This window comes from Henckelia pumila, chromosome 1, assembly GCF_033568475.1.
Source record: "Henckelia pumila isolate YLH828 chromosome 1, ASM3356847v2, whole genome shotgun sequence".
In the NCBI taxonomy this organism is placed as follows: domain Eukaryota; kingdom Viridiplantae; phylum Streptophyta; class Magnoliopsida; order Lamiales; family Gesneriaceae; genus Henckelia; species Henckelia pumila.
In genome coordinates this window covers 80,125,252-80,148,054 of record NC_133120.1, presented here as the reverse complement: position 1 = coordinate 80,148,054, position 22,803 = coordinate 80,125,252, and the positions used below count along the sequence as shown (strand labels likewise).

At 32.5% G+C, this 22,803-nt stretch overlaps 3 protein-coding genes across 3 annotated transcripts; all 3 read left to right on the top strand.

Moving 5' to 3' along the window:
- Positions 1-1,972: 1,972 nt before the first annotated feature.
- LOC140888200 (protein EARLY STARVATION 1, chloroplastic) lies at positions 1,973-7,465 on the top strand. The gene is made up of 11 exons (XM_073295893.1): positions 1,973-2,572; positions 3,537-3,628; positions 3,786-3,979; positions 5,080-5,119; positions 5,280-5,361; positions 5,487-5,564; positions 5,662-5,787; positions 6,040-6,161; positions 6,744-6,783; positions 7,009-7,083; positions 7,188-7,465. The coding sequence occupies exons 1-11, from the start codon at positions 2,295-2,297 to the stop codon at positions 7,345-7,347; spliced, it is 1,287 nt and encodes a 428-aa protein (XP_073151994.1). The 5' UTR covers positions 1,973-2,294; the 3' UTR covers positions 7,348-7,465.
- A 5,393-nt stretch (positions 7,466-12,858) lies between these two features.
- Positions 12,859-14,204, top strand: LOC140879152 (uncharacterized). The gene is made up of 2 exons (XM_073282816.1): positions 12,859-13,378; positions 13,511-14,204. Exons 1-2 carry the CDS (start codon positions 12,977-12,979, stop codon positions 13,922-13,924), a joined length of 816 nt encoding a protein of 271 aa, XP_073138917.1. The 5' UTR covers positions 12,859-12,976; the 3' UTR covers positions 13,925-14,204.
- A 3,776-nt stretch (positions 14,205-17,980) lies between these two features.
- LOC140866093 (neutral ceramidase 2-like) lies at positions 17,981-21,030 on the top strand. The gene is made up of 9 exons (XM_073270984.1): positions 17,981-18,306; positions 18,459-18,667; positions 18,760-19,068; positions 19,159-19,408; positions 19,493-19,751; positions 19,834-19,959; positions 20,074-20,137; positions 20,228-20,397; positions 20,479-21,030. Exons 1-9 carry the CDS (start codon positions 17,981-17,983, stop codon positions 21,028-21,030), a joined length of 2,265 nt encoding a protein of 754 aa, XP_073127085.1.
- The last annotated feature ends 1,773 nt before the right edge of the window (positions 21,031-22,803 follow it).

The window sequence follows — 22,803 nt, the reverse complement described above, 5'->3', positions numbered from 1 at the left end:
GTAATAACCAACAAAGTGAGGTTTTCACTTCCAATACATTTCTCAATACTTTTTGAGTTTGTTGGTTTATTTATTTTTTTAATTTGGTAAAACGATTGGAACCCAAGACCCGAAACACAATGGGAAAGTTGCCACTTACAGAACAAAAGTTTTACGACGTCATACAACTCGAAATATTGTTCAAATCCTATACTGTACTTGGTGCTATATATAATAAATTTGTAAAAATTCAAAAACACGAAGAACTTCAAGTGTAAAATTAATTGATTTTAAATCCCTATGTTTTTAAATCAATCATAAAACCTATTTGAAATGCGGTAACTATGCTCGAGTTTTTTTTATTTAAATAAAGGGGAATGGATAATATATTAGTATAGGAAAATTGTGTAATGCTATAGACACAACCAATGGTGGACCTATGATTTTTAGTCTACCCGGGCTAAAATTCTAAACTCCTGCATCTTTTAATATTTTGAATTGAACTACCCGGACTACAACAAAATTAAAACAAAATTATTCAAAAATTTTATATACAAAATTTAAAAAAAAATTGGGCCGACCCGGGCTAAAGCCCGGGTGGAGTTGAACTTGGGTCCGCCCTTGGACGCAACGAAAGTTGTATAACAATTCTTATATCATAAAAAATTCAATAAAAAAATTTATTTATAAAAACTATATCACTATACAATGAATTGATGGTATCCTTAACATTATTCGAATTTTTTTTGGTTTATAAGTTTTAGATTTTTTGCGAAACCGTCTCACAAAAAATCTACTCTTAAAAATATACCTCCATTAAAAATTGATTCTTAATACTTTAGTGAAGCTTATTTTAAAATTACAGTAATATTCATTTTTTCTTATTATAAGTAATTTCACCTTTATTATTTTAAGATAGTTTTTATTTTAACTTATCAACCTCATCTTTATCTATATTTTAAAATCCAGTCATATATTTATTTATATTTTAATTTTTTAGATAATTCATTTTACTCTTAAAAAATAAAAAAAATTATTATTTTAAAAATAATAAAAATTATCATGTTTCAATAAATATTTGAATCGTATGAGCAAATAACACGTGCTAAGGTCCAAGGGACACTATAATATATATTATTTATTTTTTAAAAAGTTTAATTTATATTAAGTAACTTTCAATTGATTTGGTTAAATTTTATTTAAATAGCATATGTTACATGTGTGCATATACATAATTTTTTATGCTAATTATTTTTTATGTTATTTTTAGGACTAACATGATGAATCAAATTATCCAAAAGTTTAAATTAAGATAAAATAATTATTAGTATTTTAAAATATTAAAACCAAATAATATAAAATAATATTTAGGAGTTAAAAAATATATGTTAAAGTCAGAAGCAACACTTATTATTCTAAATATTAGTGAGTTAACATGTCACCCAGATAAAGGTATGTGAGACAACCTTACAAGAAGCATACTCAGATAAATAATATGAATAAGTTAGTTTACTTAATTCTCTTTAAAATATTAAAATATTGTGGAGATGGGTATGTAATTGTAATTTTCGTTGAGATTTCTTCGATTAATTTAAAAATAATTGGGATATGAAGTAGATTTTCAAATAAATAGTAATTATTTAAAATTATAATCTCGTCATTATTTTATCACTTTTAAATGATATAATAGAAAGAAATAAAAAAGGATAATAGCGACAATTACACTTGATACCCTTGAGATATCTCAAACCTCGATTTCTCAATAATTTATCATGAGTCGGGTCGAATTATCCACGGCCCTAATGGTTCGAGATTAAACTCAATCAACCCATAACGAGTGAAAATATGACATGTGGCTTATGAATTGCGGTGGTGAGTGGGGTCCAGTTGCAGCTCGTGGATTCGCAGCCGTATCTCTTGGCCGGATCTAACACCACCAATTGTCCAATTCCTTTCATTGTATTATCATTTATTTTACTGACCCATTTGAATCCGATTTACGAACTTTTAACCCTACGCCAAATTCACTTCTCTCCCCGCTGCTGTTTGTAATCTATATAAGCATTACCGCGGATCAAGGAAAACGCAGCACTCCGATTCTATCCGCTTCTCTCTCCACCAATGCCTGCGTTCCCAAACTCTGTCTCTCTCCACAAACCCAAGCCTCCACGATACTCTGTGTTTCTAGGTTAAACGAACTGCATTTCACAAACCCTTTTTGTTTTTGTTTTTTTTTTTTCAAAAAGTCCTTTTTTTTTTCTGGCCCGATTCTGTTGCTGCTCAACGGCATTGATGTGAAATCTTGAAAGGCGGGCATGGCTGTTGCAAGGGGGTTTGAGACGCCGTTAAACGTGAGGTTGTTGAGGAGAGCTGACGTGGCATTCGTCAATGGTAAGAATGGAGTGGTTCTGGAGGTGCGCGGGAAGAAGAGGAGGCCTCTGGCGGAGAGAATTGTCAAGTGCTGCTGTTCGGAGATTCGGAGGGTTGGTGGGTCGGCTAAGAGTGTGGAGAAGTTCGACGACCGCCGGTTTGACCCGAATAAGACCTCAAATTATCGGGGTCGGGCCCCAGCCATGCCCTTTGCTTCTTCTCAGTAAGCCTCGGTTCATTTTCACTTTTTTACTCGCCTTTTATTTTTGACAAGGAAAAAGTTCCGTCTTTCTTTCTGCAAAGTTTGGCTTTTTGGGCATAAGAGGCTGCTTAATCTTTTCGTTGGTTTTGATTTAATTCTGACAGTTTACGAGTTGATTTGATGTAACTTGTTTGTTAGAATATAGCTGGAGTTTTTTTTTTTCAGCCAAATGAGATTAACCTGGGAATTGCCCTTTTTGAATTTACTAGCAATATTTTTCATAATCTGAAAAAGTGGAAAACTTTATGAGATGGATTCCTTTGGTATGTTCTTTTCAGTCAGAATTACAAGTGGAAGTCTAAGAATAAGATAGTCTCTGAAGAGACGTGCTTATTGCTTTACATTTAAAGTTTCTGAAATTTAGGATGCGTAACAGATGCCCAGCGGGTGATTATTCAGTATATCCAATGGCTAGAAAATGATATGTCTGCTATAATTGTTATAGCATTGTTCAGCCAAATTACGCATGTTCGATCGTGATGATCGTTTTAAATATTAGCAGACATTAGAATAATTAAGATAACATTAGTGTCTATCTTTCACATTTAAGATTTGAACGTTTAAGAGAATCACATGATTGAAGTGGTTTCTGCATTAAATCGATCTTATCTTTAGTTTGGAGAATGAAACCCATGTACTGTTAAACATTGAGTTATGCTGAGGCAGAAGTTGGGGAATGGTAGGGGAGACTCTAATTTTAATGGGCAGATTTGTGACGAATTAATGGCACGTCAGGAATTAAAATTGTTTGTGCATCTTGTCTATATGTTCTTTGGATGCAACCTCTATTTGTCACCAGCATTATGGACTGAAGTATCAATGTTGTTAGCTAAATTAAACATCCTCCATTTCCGAATACATGATGGAAGGAAAGATGTATATGATTCTTTGAAGTTTAAAAGTTGTGAGTTTTTGTATGTTGCAGATCTCGGTTTGTTTCAAAACAAGAAAAGTTCTTCTCCAGATGCACACCAAGAAATTCAGGCCCTCAGTCCCGAGATTCTCCTCCAAAACGAGGTAATACATTTGTATTTTCTAGCTCTGGCTTCAATAATGACTGTTAAATCAGAAGTGTCAAAAAATCTCGATCAACTGTGAATGTATATTTGATTTTAGAGTTTGATTCTTTTTGACCTGGCTTCCTTTGTCATAAGTAATGCTTTTATTGCTGTAGACACTGGAATAGCAAATGAGAAAGACTGGGGTATCAGTTTATTAAATGAAAATGTCAATGAATCTGGAACCAATGAAGATGGTAGTACTTGGTTTCGTGAAAGTGGAGAAGATCTTGGAGACAATGGTTACAGATGTAGATGGACGCGGATGGGAGGTCAAAGTCATGATGGCACTTCAGAATGGAAAGAAACGGTATATGAATGCTGTAAATGTTATTTTGATGTTGAAGCTATTCGCTTATGTCAATGCTCTGTGTGAAATAACCATGGAACAAGCTCCACTATAATTCTTGTTTTTCTCTACATATTTTTGTTTTGCATTTTCCAATCAAAACAAAACTCTTTTACGTGACAGTTTGCATTTTTCTTATGTTCACTACAAAATTTTTGCTTGCATTTTTTCTTGAGATGCCATTTTTTTTCATTTTACTTAGTTATATTCACCTTCATGCAAGTTAATGATCAGGAGAGTGTATCCACCTCTTATCATTCTTTCAAGCCATATAATACTCAGAAAATGGGTTATCTCCGCAGTTTGAAAGATTTGTAGATTTTATTGGAGAACATTAGTACACTTTCTCATGAAAACTGCTTTGCGGTGTTGTAATGCCATAAGACAATGAAATTGAAAATCTTATCCAACATCAAGTTTGTGCTGCTGAAACCATAATATTCTTAGCTAAAGTTTTCAGGAGTCAGAATGACTATATTAATTATTAAGGTTTTGCATTATAAGAGCATCTAATTTACAGAAAATAGGTGGAGCACTACTGTAGCTGATGACATATCAATTTATGATAAACTTGAGCCTATTAGAATAACAATTTTTTTGGCATTTCTTCACAATTTGTCCTTGGTATAATTTTTTTTGACAGTATTTGCTATTGGCAATCATGTTAACTGGATTTGGGGAATGGTTAGAACTGCGGTTTCAAATATTTTATCCAGGAAAACAATAGAAGTTTGACCGTATAATAGAATAGTATAAGCATGTGAATTATTCAATCACCAGACCAGGTGGAACTGTTCTTCCTGATTCGCGAACACAACTGCTAAATTTTTAAGCACTCAGAACTTTTTTTGATGTGAACACTCAACATTTCAATGCCCCTGAGATTTTAAATGAATTTCACGTGTTTAGCTTCTGAATTGTATTCTTGAACTAAAAAGTAACTGAAATCTTTGTCATTTTATAGCAAGATAGTCATATGCAAATATGCCTCTTTTTTATGACCTTATTAAGTATCATCCCAGGTGGATGCATTTAATTGGATTTGTTGATCTCCTTGACAGTGGTGGGAGAAAAGTGATTGGACCGGATACAAAGAGCTAGGTACTGGCACTTGGTTCTTTATTTCATCTTTTACTAATTAACTTTTCAACTGGACACAGATTGTTTTGGTAATTCAATAGAAAGAGTTTCTTTGTTAGATTTGTTTCCCTATGGAACTAATGCCACCTTGAAGTGCTTATTTTCAGTTGATCTGATACAGGTGTTGAGAAATCAGGAAGAAATGGAGAAGGAGACTCTTGGTGGGAAACATGGCGAGAAGTTCTTCACCAAGATGAATGGAGGTTTGCCTTTGAATTCGCCTATGCAAATTTATGTTTTAATTTTAAAACTATAGAAGGAAGAAATTTTTTTGTGGACTCTATGTACGTTTTATCATCCTCACTGCTACCAATTTATTTTACCACAGTAATCTAGCTAGGATAGAACGGAGTGCACAGAAACAAGCGAAATCAGGGACTGAAAATGCTGGATGGTATGAAAATTGGTGAGATCAGTTACATGACATTCTACTAATATCATAAACTAATTTGCTTTTGACAATCAATTCTACATGAAATTTAATTACTTTGTCTGTTGTGCAGGTGGGAAAAATATGATGCCAAGGGCTGGACTGAGAAAGGAGCCCAAAAATATGGTAGATTAAATGAACAATCATGGTGGGAGAAGTGGGGAGAGCATTATGATGGAAGGGGATCAGTCCTGAAATGGTATTTTTCCCCCCTTTTCTTTTTCCTTCCTCAGGCCTTTTTTTGCCTTGGTTTATTCAAGGTTTTGTAACTTCCTAGATATCTCTCTGCAGTTGCATAGTTATATGCTACAATCTCATTACTGAATAATTTTTCAAGAAAGAAAAGCTCTCTTATCTGTTCACCTATTGTCTATTGTCAGTAGGAGTGCATGCAAATTTCAATCAGATTGAAACTGTATACAATGGAATGTTTCATTTTACTCATCTCCAGGACTGACAAGTGGGCAGAGACTGAACTCGGAACCAAATGGGGAGACAAGTGGGAAGAAAAGTTTTTTACTGGCATAGGTTCACGTCAAGGGGAGACATGGCATGTATCACCTAGTGCTGAAAGTATGTCATCCACTGTTCTATGTATGGCGAAATAGAGTCTAGACAAACATTTGCTTGGTCATTGGTGTGCTGGAAGTGTAGTCCCTTTAATTTACCCCAGTGTTTGTCATATTTAGCAACGTCTAAAAATGAGTGATTATGGATTTTTTCTTAACAAATTAATCATCCTTTTTAGAGGTTGCAAACACTAAATTTGTTTAGAAAAAATCCATAATCACTCATTTTTAGAGGATGCATACACTTGTTTATATAATGAATGATTGTGCAATTCGCTAGTTTCATGGATCGTTGTGCTATAAATGTGGAAAGATGAACACAATTATCTTGTGATTCATGTTGAGTGATAAAATAAAACAGAAATTATCCAAACCAGGTTCTGCTCGTAGGTTCACCATCCTGAAACCAAGAACATGTTTTTGATACTCAGATGATCAATCATCTATATAAATCATTTCTTAAAGTTCTTTGAATGAGTTAATGTAATCATGACTTGGTATGACAGAACAATTGATTTAGATTTATTCAAGTGGACTTGCTCGGTAATTTTTTTCCCTTATTTATTGATTTTTGTCCAAATTATAGGGTGGTCAAGGACATGGGGAGAAGAGCACTTTGGGAACGGGTAAGTGGTACACAACCAATTTTCTCTGCTAGTTAACTAGTTCTTTTATGATGGATTATCCAGAATTCTTTTTTTGAAAATGTTTCAAATGAATCTTTCTTGCAACAATCCGTTCTTAGCCAATTGCACCTCCATTGTCTCCTTTGTTTCGTTTACCTTTAGATTCGAGAACTGCAGCAACAAAGATGCATTCATGGTCAAATATTACTCTATTTTCTTTTACAGTAAAGTGCACAAGTATGGCAAAAGTACAACCGGAGAAAGCTGGGATATAGTTGTAGACGAAGAAACATACTACGAGTATGTCTTGTTTCCTAGCGTATTTAACTCTTCCATCTTCTATACTATGATGACTCTTGTGCTTCCTCGTGCATAAACTAACGTGTTGTAACTTCTGATCAAAGGGCCGAACCGCATTATGGATGGGCTGATGTTGTGGGTGATTCAACACAGTTACTGTCCATCCAACCACGAGAAAGACCTCCGGGGGTTTTTCCAAATATCGACTTTGGTATGGCTCCCCCGCCAGCAGAAGAGCCACCTGAGTCATCTTTTTCTCAGTGATGAATGGCACAAATTCAAGATGAGTTTTGTGGTTTGAAAGTTCATTAAATTTATGTGTAAGGAGTTCTTTAAAACTTGGATGTTTTGCAGAATAATTCACCATTCATTCTCCATTTTATTCATTCTTTCAAATATTTTGCTGCCTGCATATCAATGATTAGGAGGATATTTTGGGCATTTCATTGAACAAGTTTCGAGTTATTTGATGTTGTACAGCGGTGTTCATAGCAGCGGTTCGATTTGGTTTTTCCATTTTAGTAATAAATATGATCCGATATCTGAAACGATCGGTTTTATATTAAAATGGTTAGATCGGTTTTATATTAAAGAGGTCAGACTATTTTGGTTCTCTTCATTTGATTCTGACAATTATTTAAATGAATATTAAATCTAAACGAACAAATAAATAAATATATATATTTTTTTTTTACTTATAATAAAATTTTAGTTCTCTCTGTCGTTTTCGATTGTAATATTATGATTCAAGATCCAACTATATACATTTTTTGCTTTAACATTAATCTGAATTAAAAATTCAATTCGAATCCTGTTTTGGGTTTCTTCATTTAAATTCAATTTTTTTTGGTTTTAACCAAAATGGTCAGCGTCATCGTTTTCAAATTGGCTTTGATATTTAATTTACGTATACGATAAGGATTTCTTTCATATTTGTGGGATGAAACATTGAAAATGAGGTGGTCGGCGGGTTGGGATGTGATAGTTCAAGAGAAGAAGGGCTAATTGCATTAATTTTTGTTATGAAAAGTTTAAAAGTTATAAAAACTCCTAAAAAATATTAATAGACTAATGTATTTCTCAGTTTTCTAAAATGCAGCACATTTTATTTCACTTCTATGTTATTTAAACTTGGGCACATTTATATTTTTTCATATGGGTTTTTATACTAATTTTTTTAAAACATAGGGTCAACATGCTATTAATTTTACACATAGTGGTTTATGTCTTTTAGACTTTTCACGGGGTGTGTAATTATAGCAAATATGGGTAACTTTTCCTTTTCTTGTGGAATCTAGCTGTATAATAAAGGATTTTACAGATAAAATCATATGTTTAATACAAATATCGAACTATAATTTTAGGTTATATTTTTGTTCAAATCATTTAAATTGAGAAGCGAACATAAAATATATACATGAAAATAAATAAGAAAGTGAATTGGAATGTTGTTTGATCTTCAAATTTTACTAATCGAATTTTATTTTTATTTTGTAATTATACTAATGGATAAAAATACCACCTGATTGCTTTCTTTCACTCGTAAAATTATATTATACCAGACCCTTTTTCTATTTTACGATTTTATTTTGACAAAAAATAATAATAATTTTACGCAAAAAAATTGAAATATACAGTTTTTTTCTTTAAAAACAAAAAGCATAAACACGTTAAATCTGATATTTATATTTGTTCCCCAAATTAAACTAATTGTCATTTGTGAAGTTCTTAACAATAATCGAGGCTTAAAGATTTTTTTTCTTTTCTTTTATAACAGGTCATTTTTTCGCGAAGAAACGAAGAATACTCTTTGTGTGTTTGTTTTTTTTACGAATTTCAAATTTTGTTAACCCAAGAGATTGAGACATACTTGACAGGTGAGAATGAGATATGAATGCATGAGATGGAGATTCTCATCTCATTTCGTACACCAATACTTGATTTGTCTTTGAATGAAAATGTTCATTTCATTGAAATGACTATTCTTATATTCATGATAATAGTTATTTCATCCATTTTTAGATGAGAATGGTCATTATTACTCCTACTTCTTTCATAATTATAAAATATTTATTTATTGTTATAATTATAAATATTAAAATACTTAAAATAATAATCTTGAAAATAATGATGTTATCACACAAATCACTATCATTTATAAATATAAAAAATAATTATAATTGAATAACGATGATAATATTAATAATTAAAATTAATAATAATGTATCAATAATACAAAAATAAATAATAAAATAAATTAATTGTTAAATAATAATTAATATAGTATTAATATCTATAAATTTAATTATTTAATAATAATAACGTTTGTTGTCGTTATAATTTTAAATTTTAATTTAGAATTTATTTGATAATTAATAATAATTTCATTCCAATTTTAGTTAAGAAATTATTTGATAATTAAAAATAATTTCATTTCATTTTTATTTCATTTCTCTGATAACAATCATTTGAAAGAAATAAACTTATCATTCCATTTCTATTTTTATCTCATTCCAAAATTGATTACATCCTATCTTATTTCATTTTAGTATAACAATCATGACCTGAGTTTCTAAACGAATTTCAAATTTTATATCACGTAGAGTTTGCCATAAAATAGAATTGAAAAGTGGGAAAGAAGTTTGTGGAGGTAATTACTTTAATATTTAGAAGAATAAATTAACGGCTTTATTAAAGTTGTTTTTTAGTTGGCTTAATATGATAATAATTTAAATCAAACGTATTTTTGGTTGTATTTTAGTTTCTTGATCGAGTAACACTCCTGTGAGACGGTCTCATCCGTAAAACGGATTATGAGACGGTCTCATCCGTGAGACGGGTCAACCCTACCCATATTTATAATAATAAGTAATACTTTTGGCATAAATTGTAATATTTTTTAATGGATAACTCATACAAGAGACTCGTCTCATAAAAATGACCCTTAAGACCGTCTCATAGGAGTTTTTGCCTATTTATAATAATAAGTAATATTATTGTCATAAAATGTAATACTTTTTAATGGATAATCATATAAGAGACCCGTTTCAAAAAAATGACCATTGAAACCGTCTTATAAAAGTTTTTGTCTCCTTGATCATGTATCTCATATCACAAATGATTTTAATTTAAATTACAATATCATTTTTAATAATTCTTATTTATATTTATTAACTATTGAAACAGATAAAACTGTAACTTATCATCTTCTCCTAAATTGAATTTATAAAATTAAAAATATTATTCTTTAATCAATATTATTTCTAACCCTATTCAAATATCATAATAATCACAATATTTATTTACACGATCTCAAAAATCAAACTAGATGGATCTTAACAAATGGGTCGATCCGTCCAGTCATATAAAATAAGTAAATTATATTGGCAATTTCTCAACTTATTAAATGACGTGCGAGACATTTTAATTTTTAACGCTATAAGATACCGTTTGATATCATGAATAAGATGTATGAAGGACGAGTAAAAGTATGATAAAAACATGATGGGATATAGATAAATAATATGTAGAGATGAATAAAATTTTGTATGTTTTTTTAATGGTTATCACGTTTATTATTATATAATCTTTTAATTGCCCCTGTCAACACACAATTAAAATGTCATTTCTAATTAACGATAAAATATTTTAAATTTGTTATGGATAGAAGAATATAGCTGTAAAATTTCAATGACATCAAGTTCATCATCCACTAATGACATGGGTTAGTAGAGTTTTTTTTTAATCTAGTGGTAGATGAGATTCTAGCATATGGGTAATACCCAAACCATACATCCAAAGGTTTGTATTTTTACACATAGACGTAATTAATTATATATTGTTGACGTGACAAATCATATGACATTAGATCTATCATTGGAGTATTACTCATATGGTAGGTTGAAATCTACCCTAATCAACATACAATGTCATAATTGATCATGAGATGAGGTAAGTAACAAAAAAATCTGCTAGAATTATCCCACCGCATAAAATTGATGACTAAGAGGGTGTTTGGTAGAGCTTTTAAGCTCTTAAAAACAGCTTTTAAGCTGTTTTATAAATTAAAAGTTCTCCGAATCTGTTTGATAAATTTTTTCAGAAACAGCTTATAAGTTGTCAAAATAAATTGTTTGACAGCTTATAAGCTGTTTTTAAAAAAGTAAAGGGGAGGTACTTTTTTCAAAAAAATCTTATTTTAACATTTTATCTCTCTAAAATATCCTTAAATATTTTAATAAATCTCCATCATATCCTCCACCAATTAAATATTAGATATTATTTTTTAAAAAAAATTCCAAATCACATAAATTTTTCTAAAATAAAATATTATAACAATATTATTTTTTAATATATGTTTATTCTAAAACTATTTTCATATATGTATAACTCGAAACATTATTCTCATATAATTATACTTTTTTTAATAATTTCGACGATAAAAAGATCTTATAATACCAAACACATCAACATCTTTAAGTTATTTAAAATAAATTTATCCAAAAACTTTAACAGTTTATTTTTAAAATAAATTTTAACAGCTTATAAGCTCGTAAAACAGTTTATTTATTTTTGGAGTATTACTCATGTGCTAGGTTGAAATCTATCGCATCAAAGCCCGTTTTGAGAGCTGCGTGGACTGCACGAACAAAATTCTGTCTACAGAGCCCAAAGCGTCACGTGGATGTGGACCCCGCAATTACGCCACTCGCACATGCGGCCGCTGTGCTTTCAACCGCCCATTTCACTGGCGGCCCCACTTTTTACTTAAGTTTAAGATCTCCAGAATCTTCCAGCCCCTTACATCGCGCCACGGGGAGCCTCTGTACTCTCGCCACCGCCCCCCTCCGATTTCCTTTTCTTATTTAGCCGACAAAGTTGTACACTCACAAGTCACAAGGTACAACCCACACTTCCCCATCCTACGTGGCCGTATGTGATTGGCCGATGCTTTCTATTGTGGACTTCCTGCCTGTCCTTTCCCATAATTGATGCACTGCTGGCTACCTTTCTTTTCTTTTCTTTTTTTTTTTCTCTCTCATTGAGAGCACCCAACCTCACCTCTTTCTTATTCTTATTTTTATTTTTTTAATAATGAAACTCTTTTTTCGATTCATATTTAAATTTTTACTTGAATTTAGTTGGATCAGATATAATTTTTGAAATCGTATCATGGGAGTTTTAGTATTAAAAAGTTGATATGAGACGAAATTCAACCGAATCAGAATTAAAGTAGTGGCAGGTCTATTTTCCACATGTTCGGTTTCAGCTCCATCAATCCAGTATACATCCCTTGTCACAATAACAATCGCTGTAATTTTTTTTTATGGATATTTGAGTATGGAAACTGAAAAATTATTGTAAGTTTGGTTTAAAAAAAATAAAAGTTTATCTTGTGAGACTCTACTCTTATTCTCAATGAAAAATTAATAATTCGAAGAGATTGAAATCGAATAACAATCAAATTATTTTAAATCAATAATAATACATCTCATAATAAAACATAGTTGTCCAATCGATAACTATATGATGAGTCACCAATTTATTAATTAAATTATTTATTTATATTATCCAGCATCTTTCGATACGATTAATTTATTTATGTTGGCATTATTCTTAAAATATATTTTTAAAAAAATGAAGGTAGATTGACACGTCGATCCCCAAATGGAGCAGTTGATTTATTTGGGGCCCCACCCGTGAATAAAGTAAATCTTAATCGCGTCCATTACGCGTCATAATTCTCCTATATAAACCTCGCCATCTTCCTCTCTTTATACACTCGAAACCAAAGCTTAATTCCACTTTTACAGCAAATCAACAGCGATCTATTTGCATCTGTTTCAGATTTCATTTTCTGGGTTTTTATTTTTTAAGTTCAAGAGATTCGAAAATGGCCGATTACCAACATCACGAGGTGAAGAGCGAGGAGCCATACGCCCCCTCTCCCGTCAAGATCGAGGAGCCGGTGGAGTCCACCGATCGTGGGCTTTTCGATTTTCTCGGGAAGAAAAAGGACGATGAGGGGGAGAACAAGTGCGAGGATGAACATGCGATTTCATCTGAATTCCACGACAAAGTTCATATCAGTGAAGAGAAGAAAGAAGAGCCCAAATATCATCATGAAGAACCCAAATTTCATCATGAAGAACCCAAATTTCATCACGAAGAGCCCAAATTTGAGGTTTATGAAGAGCCCAAATTAGAGGTTTGCGAGGAGCCGAAGGAGGAGGAGGAGAAGAAGCACGAAAGCCTTCTTGAAAAGCTACATAGAAGCAACAGCTCCAGCAGTTCTGTAAGTGTTTAACACTTTTTATGATTATTCTTATGGATATGGTTGGTTTAATTAGCTAGGAAAGATCAGATCAAACACCAAGAACATAAACGATGTCCTGAATGAATAGTTTGAATGTTAAATAAAATGCAGTCAAGCGATGAAGAAGTAGAGGAAGGAGGGGAAAAGAAGAAGAAAAAGAAGGGTATAAAAGATAAGATCAAGGAAAAAGTAAGCGGAGACAAGAAAGAACAAGTACCAGAAACCAAGTGTGAGGAAACATCTGTACCAGTCGAGAAATTCGACGAAATTCCTGCCCCGGAGCCGGAGGAGAAGAAAGGGTTCTTGGATAAGATCAAGGGGAAGCTGCCCGGCGGCAAGAAGCCCGAGGAAGATTATGCGGCACCGCCGCCGCACAAGGAGGAGGTGGCCGAGTGCACCACCGCGCCGGAAGTCGAGGGAAAGGAGAAGAAAGGTTTCTTGGATAAGATCAAGGAGAAGCTTCCAGGGTACCATCCCAAGGGTGAAGAAGAGAAGAAGGAAAAAGCAGAGGAAGCATGCCACTGAGGAACCAAATACTTTATTTTATTATATTATATTATAATATGTATTATTATTATTATTATTATTATATGATATTTATTTTGTAATTTAAAGTGGTCATGGGTCATGATTGTGTTGTGTTGTTTGGGTGGCCTTTTGAATTGGCTTTGCTTTCACTTTGTTTTTTTCATTCTGGGGGATGTATTTATCTTGGTTTGAAGCTTTTATGTAATGTATTAATTTTTTTTCAAATTAAAGTGCTTTGTGTATGAAATATATATATATATATTGGTTTTCACATTTAGTATGTCCATTTATCATCTTATAACGGAGCCTCATGTTTAATAAAACAATAAGGAATATAAAGTTATATAGTGGAATTATTACTATATGTTCTGTACCAAAGTAACCGGTCTTTAGTTCAATATTTAACTCAAATTCTATGTATAATTAAATTATAATTCATTATTTTTTATATACATATACATTCTCTATAGTGTATGGATAAAATTTTTGAAATGTTAAAAATGTTCTTAAAGAATAGTTGTTCAAACATATATTATTCTTAAAACAAGTACTTTTAAAATATTATATAATTTTTTTTAAAAAAAACACTTCAATGAAATATTTTATAATTAAGTACATTTCCAAATAAAACTTAAAATTATACAATGAGGAGTGATTTAACGTAGCCAATGATGTAATATGAAATAGGGATGTCGTCTAAAGTATTCTAGCCTTCTAATGAAATAAGTATATATAAAAGATAAACAAGTTAAGTTGCTTATTAAATAATCTCTACATGTCACAAGATAAGTTCAAGAAATGCTGATGGATATACATGATGGCATTATTTATCGTACTAGATTTTTGTGCACAACGATATATAAGTTTCTACTTTGTCATCGAAGAGGATGTGGCGCATGCTTCTGAAAATGATAGACAATGAAACCTTAACCACTCTTGTTTGAATTTTTTTTTAAAAATAAACTTTAAGATTCAATGCCACACAATTTTAATCGATTGGGCGCCGCCCCTGTTGCAAGATGATAACTCTTGTACAATTATTATAAATGTTTCTTGATCATTACAAATGGGGGGGGCCTTAACCAAAGAAAAAATAACCAAGGGAAAATAACACCACAAATCACAATCGTAATAAAATAAATGGAGAATGTCAATGCAATTGTATGCAATGAAATGAACTTGATGAATCATGGGGTGATAAAATTTTGAAGTTTCGTTTTGTCAATTTGTAATTGAATGTAACATTTTGAACTTGATCTAATCATAATCTAGTAGTCCAATTCACACTCATCCATCCACAATGTCACAATGATACACTTTTTTTTTTTTTTTTTAACGGTAAACTAGCAATTTGATTAAGTCTTTGCAGGTTGAGGTCCCAAAGCTCTAGTGATCTTGAGTTCGGATCACATAGTTACATTATATTATGTTTTAAATTAATACCTATCGTTGTATCGAAAAATATCTTTATTTGATTTATTCTCCGATATTCATGTTCTTATGATGCACGACTTTGGTCTGTGGAATGAATGAATTTCATGAACTATGGAATGAATTAACAGATTCATTGTTTACACTACATAAAATAAGAGGAGATCCAATTACTTGCAATGAAAAGAGTTTATGGGAGTCTTTTTTAGAGTTTCGGGAAATTATATAATACTTAATTCTCCTTATGTTCGATGTGGAACAGTGACTTTTCAGGCTCCAAAGTACCTAAAAATCAAAATTGGTTCTTTGCCAAGTAAGAAAATAAATAATAAATAAATAAATAAATTTGGTTTGAGACGTTAGTATCAAAACTCATCCACCCGCGATAGAGATCACGTTTTATCAAATGTATGAATTGTCAAAAGGTTTTATTACATATTTTGATTAAATATATAGGTACACAAAATTATGACATATTTTGTCCCGGTCTCACTGCTATTTGGGGGCACCTACGAAATGAATATGATCATAACTATGAATCATATTTATTTCTGTCAAAAATCGCATATGGGGTTGTTGCGACATGGGACCTGCGGCAAACATAACGATGTTATATTTACGATATTAATTAATATTTTTATAAAAAATTTATTATTTTTATAATATATATATTTCTTTTCTTATATATATATTTTAATTATTAAATTATTTTTAAAAAATAATATATATGTTTAATTAATTAATTATATAGATTAAAACGATTATTATAAATAATCTATTTAGTTAAATATATAAGTGAACATTAAAAAAGAAAAGTCACAAATTAAAATGAGAGAATGAACGTGTGATTAGGTATTGAGACCCTTAAATCGTGTTTTTGGTTGTATGATTGAGGAAAAAATGTTTAAAAAATATTAGGTTTTAAACTTTTGATATAGCGTGGCAAAAATGAAGGTTCATTAGAAAATAGGCTCATAATTGGAGATGCCCTTACACTCTGTTTCGTTATTATTAGTCTTTTTTGAGAAATTATTAATTCATTATTTCTATTCAACTTCAAAAAATAGGGAAAATTAGCATTTTGGTCCTGTATGTTGGCTTCTTTTTTGTTTTGGTCCTGTATGTTGGCTTGTTTTGAAAAAGATCCTGTAACTCGATTTGTTTTTTGGATTTAGTCCTATATGTTGGCTTATTTTGGTTTTGGTCCAGTAAGTTGGTTTGTTTTTTGGTTTTCGTCCTGTATGTTATCATGTTTTGGAATTTAGACGTTGATCTTTAATTATATTTGTAATAAATATTTTTTATTCTTTCATGTTTTATCTGCTTATTGGTTTGAGATAATTACAACTAACTAATAAAAAAAATATTTTTTTACGCTTAAACTTTTTTTAATATAAATAATTTAATAAAATCTAAAATATGTTAATTTAATGTATTAAATGTAACATACTTTTGCTCTTTTAAAAAGTAACAAACAAACATTCATTTATATCGTTCTCAACTGTAACTTCGATTTTATTTATTTATTTATTTGGCACTAAGTGTTCGCCCACTTAGCACCTATTAATGATCATATAAATAAGTTCCAACATAAATTAACAAAATTAACTAAAAAACTAAAAATATATTTAAAGCATACTTTCGTTCTTTTAAAAAGTAACACTTTAATATATTTTTTTTATCGTTTTCAACTATGGTTGACTTTTTTTGTTCCTCTTTTCTCAAAAGCAGATCTTTTTAGGTATGTTTCATTTTTATCACGCTTGATCGCCGCTTAAGCGTGCTTTTTAGAACACTGCAAATAAGCAAAATTTTGCTGCTCCCTCCAATTTCGACGACGGAGGAAAAATACAAAAAAAAACCAAGTTATTGTACCTTTTAGAACATAATTATTATTTTAAAAAATAATTAGAAGATCAACATCTAAATTTTAAACCTAATTTATTTAATTATAAAATCATAAAAAAATATTTATTATAAAAGCTTAAGCGGTGAAGTTGGAAAGTCAACTTCTAAATTCTAAATTTAATTTATTATTTTAAAATAAAAAACATAGGCACTTATTCTAACTTAACCGAGCTTAATTTGGTCAAAACCGTCTCTTTTCCATGACCAAAATAAAAAAAATAAGTCAACTAATATGACCAAATCCAAAAAAAATCCAAATTCCTGTACTTTTTTTCAAAACATAACTTTGTATAGGACCAAAATCAAAAATTAAGTCAACTTATAGGACCAAAACCAAAACAATCAACATGTAGGACTAAATCCAAAATAAAAACAAAGTTACATGATCTTTTTCAAAACAAGCCAATATACAGGACCAAAACCAAAATAAAGCCAATATACAGGACTAAAATGCTAATTTTTCCCAAAAAATAATTGAGAGAAGAAAAAATACTCTGCCGGAGAAGCTGCAATTCTGACTACAAGAAGAGACAAAGCAATCTTCCTTATCGGAGCAGCCTAGGCATCTTTTCTTGTGCCAACTAAGAATATCACCAATCCCCCATCAACACTCATGACAAGAAACACCAAACCTCGTAACAAGTTATAACTTATATATATATCTCCATGATTTTACATTGTAATCATTAATGCATAATTGAAAATAGTGGCAAAATGTATGGCCATTCCATACATCAATATTCATCATTAATCTCCATAGGTTTGTTCCTAATTTACTTCTCAATACTAGTTGCAGCCCATGCAGAGTACTTCATAGGATTGGGGAGCTACGACATGACCGGCCCGGCAGCCGGAGTAAACATGATGGGATATGCTAACATGGAACAAGTGACCGGAGGCATACATTTTCGACTCAGGGCTAGAGCGTTTATCGTCGCCGAAAATGATACACAGGGAAATAGGATTGCTTTTGTTAACCTTGATGCAGGAATGGCTTCTCAACTTGTTACTATTAAGGTGATGGAGAGACTAAAATCAAGGTATAATAAAATATATAGTCGATATACATGATGCACTACAAATGTTTTCGACTATGTAACATTGGATGAGTTTGCCCAACATGCATCAACAATATCAATTTCTGTTTACATACACAGTTTTTAGCTAATGAAATGGCTGTTCTGGTATGAAGGTATGGAAATCTTTACGACGAAAATAATGTCGCGATAAGTGGAACTCACACACATGCTGGTCCAGGGGGATATTTACAGTATATAACATACTCAGTCACTTCTCTTGGATTCGTTCCGCAGTCTTTCGACGCCATTGTCACTGCAATCGAGCTCAGCATTGTCCAAGCTCATGAAAATCTAAGGCCTGGTTCCATTTTTATCGACACAGGTTAAAAAAGAAATCAAGAACAATGTGCATTTAATGACCATATTTCAACTGTACTTGATATGTTATATTGATGGGCAAGTTATGGCTTGCAGGAGATGTAGAAAATGCGGGGATAAACCGGAGTCCTAGCGCATATCTGTTGAACCCGCCGGAGGAAAGGGCTATGTATCCAAGAAACGTGGATACAACAATGACCCTTTTGAAATTTGTTGATAGAAACAGTGGGAAAAGCATTGGTGCGTTCAGTTGGTTTGCAACACATGGAACTTCTATGAGCAGGGACAACAAGCTCGTTAGTGGCGACAACAAAGGCGCTGCTGCCCGGTTTTTCGAAGACTGGTTCGCTTCCACAAGCAAAAATTCCTCTGTTTCTTCCTGGAAGAATGGTAGAGGAGTTTCAAGTAAGTTTTTTGTTAAATTTTTTTTAAAATGTCGAATGGTATGATAAGAGTTTTTGAATGGTTGGTTTGTGAATTATGAAACTGGAAAAGGTGCATTGGTGGAGGAAGCTTCAAGAATCAATGCGACAGGGGGGCAACCGTGCCAGAAAACGACTAGCCAAAGCTCGAAAGTGAGGAAACAGGATGGATCACGGTTTGTAGGAGCGTTTTGCCAATCCAATGTTGGAGATGTAAGCCCCAACGTGCTGGGAGCATTTTGCTTAGACAGTGGAAAGCCCTGTGATTTCAACCACTCGTCGTGCCATGGCAACGATCAGCTTTGTGTAGGCCGCGGACCAGGGTAACTATCTTTGTTCAAATTTAGTTAACATGAACATTCAAATTAAGATATTTGATTTATTTATGATCAAAATCTTTGTTACAGATATCCTGATGAGATTTTGAGCACTAAAATCATAGGGGAGAGGCAGTTTCAAAAGGCCGTGGACTTATTTTCGACTGCTAAAGAGGAAATCAGTGGAAAGATCGATCACCGGTTAGTGTACCTGAATATCACTAACATTGAAGTTGTGTTAGATGGAAACCAGGTGGTGAAAACTTGCCCTGCTGCTCTCGGACCTGGTTTTGTCGCGGGGACTACTGATGGACCGGGCATTTTCGGTTTTCAGCAAGGGGATAGCGAGGCGAGTGCATTTACATAAAGTGTGACTATATTTAGGATTATGTTCTCATCATGTTTCTGTCTGAATTTTTTGAATTCATTAGATTAATGAGTTCTGGAAGATGGTAAGAGATGCCATTAAAGAACCAAGCCAATACCAAATCGACTGTCAAAAACCGAAGACTGTTCTTCTCGACACTGGGGAAATGTTTTGGCCTTATGCTTGGGCGGTACCATAGTTTAATTACCTTGAGAAGTACATTGTTTCCAAGAAAATGTGTGTATAAAAAAAGATGGTTTTCAGTTCCTGCCATTTATTTCATTTTACTTTCATAATCTTGCAGCCAGCAATTCTGCCAATTCAAATGCTGAGGTTGGGGCAACTTGTCATTCTATCCGTACCAGGAGGTCTGTAATGAATCTATTCAAACTTTTAGCAGTAAAAGTAAATTGAATCCGGAGCTAAGAACCAACTTCCTTGCAATGGCGAATCCGCAGAGTTTACGACAATGGCTGGAAGAAGACTAAGGGAGGCGGTGAAAGAAACACTGATAAGTTCTGGAAATGGAGAATTTAGCAACGATACCTATGTACTCATAGCAGGCCTAACAAACACATACTCTCAGTATATAGCCACTTTTGAAGAATATGAGCAGCAACGGTATGAGGTAAGAAAAATCCAAGAAGGCCACATGCTTCCTTTGAATGTACCGAAATGTGATTTGTTATAGTGTAAAATGATTGTGCAGGGTGCATCGACGCTCTACGGCCCTTACACGTTAGCCGCGTATGTCCAAGAATTCAAGAACCTTGCACAAGCAATGGCGAAAGGAGACAAAAACAACGGAACCGGTTTAATCCCTCCTGATCTCTCGTCTGTTCAAATTAGTCTTTTGCAAGATCCATCCGGGGATGCTCCCCCACCGGGGATAAAGTTCGGTGACATAAAATTCGACGTGAGCGGGGGCTCTTTCAAGAAGGGAGACAAGATAAACGCGACGTTTTGGAGCTCAAATCCGAGGTATGATCTGCTGACAGAAGGGACATTTGCTGTGGTCGAAATGCTTCAAGGGGGACGATGGGTGCCTGCTTATGATGACGACGATTTCTGCCTATACTTCAAGTGGGACGGCCCGTTTTTCGGTCCCTCTCCCTATGGCCTCGCAACTATTGAGTGGCAAGTGCCACAAGAGGTCAGTCCCGGAGTGTATCGTTTTAGACACTATGGATCGTTTAAGACATCCAAGGACTCATCGGTTAACTATTTCACCGGGGCGTCGAGTGGATTCACAGTGTCTTAAAGGGTTGGTTTAGTCTTGAAATCATCTTCGTTTGGCAGAAACCAACAAATGGACAACTCAAAACAAATGTAGTGCACATCTGTTGTCATGAATAATTGGAGAATATCTAAATAAAGTTCATAAACATCCCATTTTGTGTGTTTATTTTATCATCAGACACACCAATTAAGTGAGAAGAGTTCATTGATTAACTACTTTGATATAATGCTGAAAACAAGAAATCTCGTTTTCATTAAGGACCATGATTGTGCTTTCTTCGGCCTGTGCATGTATCAAAGAAAAAAAATTGAAGACTTGTTTTTTTTACCAATTAGAAGACCAAATTAAATATAATTTAGGCCAACATACAAATTAATTGGATTCTGTTTTTCCTTTCGTCTCGACAATCCTTGCCTTTGAACATGTTTTTTTTCCTCAAAGACAAACAAAAAAGAATCCAAACACGATCCACGACGTTCACAATCAAAACCTGTGGTCGAACCCGCTAAGGCGGGTGTACCGAATATGCATTCTACATGTGCTCCGATCCTCCATACCTGCATCAAAATTATAGAAGCAGATATCCAGCTTGCTTTCTCCGGGATTGTAATTTTAAAACAACACCATATTAGCTAGTGACAATGTTAACTTATTTTCCCCCTAAAATTCCCATGTTTTCTACGGTTGTTTGGTGAGAAGAATAAATAAAGGTCGTAGACTGATATGCCTGTGAAACCATTGAGATGTTGTGCTTCGCTAATTGCAACATCACGCCGCACAATTCTGTTTACTAATAATATATTTCAATATATATCCTTCCTATTTCTAACGTTACTTGCAAAAATCTTAGAATAAAAATATTGTGATGGTTAAATATATATATAAATTAAAGCATATATTCCAAGTGCTACTAGCTTGTCTATGCTTTTACGTACAAAATCTGTGGTGCCATCTCATTGGTAAATATTATAACTTTTTAAATGTTTGAGTAGTAAATGCAATTTGGTCGATTGCTACCATACAAATCCAAAGGAAACCAATCATTATTGACTTCACCGATCCTAAAAGATTAGGAATAGGTAGAAAATCAAGATGCAATGCACAATGGTGTTCGTATGAGTATCATTCGAGAAGTGGAACTAATGGGGGGTCTCCAACCATGTTTAACATTTTCCCCAATTTTTTTTTAATTGCAAATATTATGATTCCAACTCTCCATGCCAACTAAAATTCGACATCTCTAGCCACTAACACATATATGCATATTTTAAGTTCAATTATTTATTTTCAATTTTTAATTAATATTAATATATCTTATAATTTATTTGTACGTAATTTAAAAATAATTTTTTGGTATTTAACTATAAATTCAAAAGTATAAATAATCAGAACTAGCGACCTAGTACACATATTGCATATATATAATATATTATTAGCCGTCAGGCGTCAACGTACACGTTTTGTGTGAGCATAATATATATATATAGAGCGCACCCCATTTTAAAAAAAAAAAAAAAAAATGGTTGCTTTTTTTAGGTTAGGTTCAATGTTTAAGTGTTGGAATTTATGTTTTGGAATGATGGATATATGATCTTGGTTAAGTCAAAATTGTTTCTTTGATGTTGGATTTTAAGATCATTAAATTGTTCCTTTGATGTTATTGTTGCATTTTATTTAAAATAGGTTTCCAGGCTCACCATTGCAGTGCTCGATCTTGACTTCGACTTCGGCTGCCCCCTGTTTAAAATAGGATTCCAATTGTTATTTTTCTCTATTTTAAGTTATGATGAACTT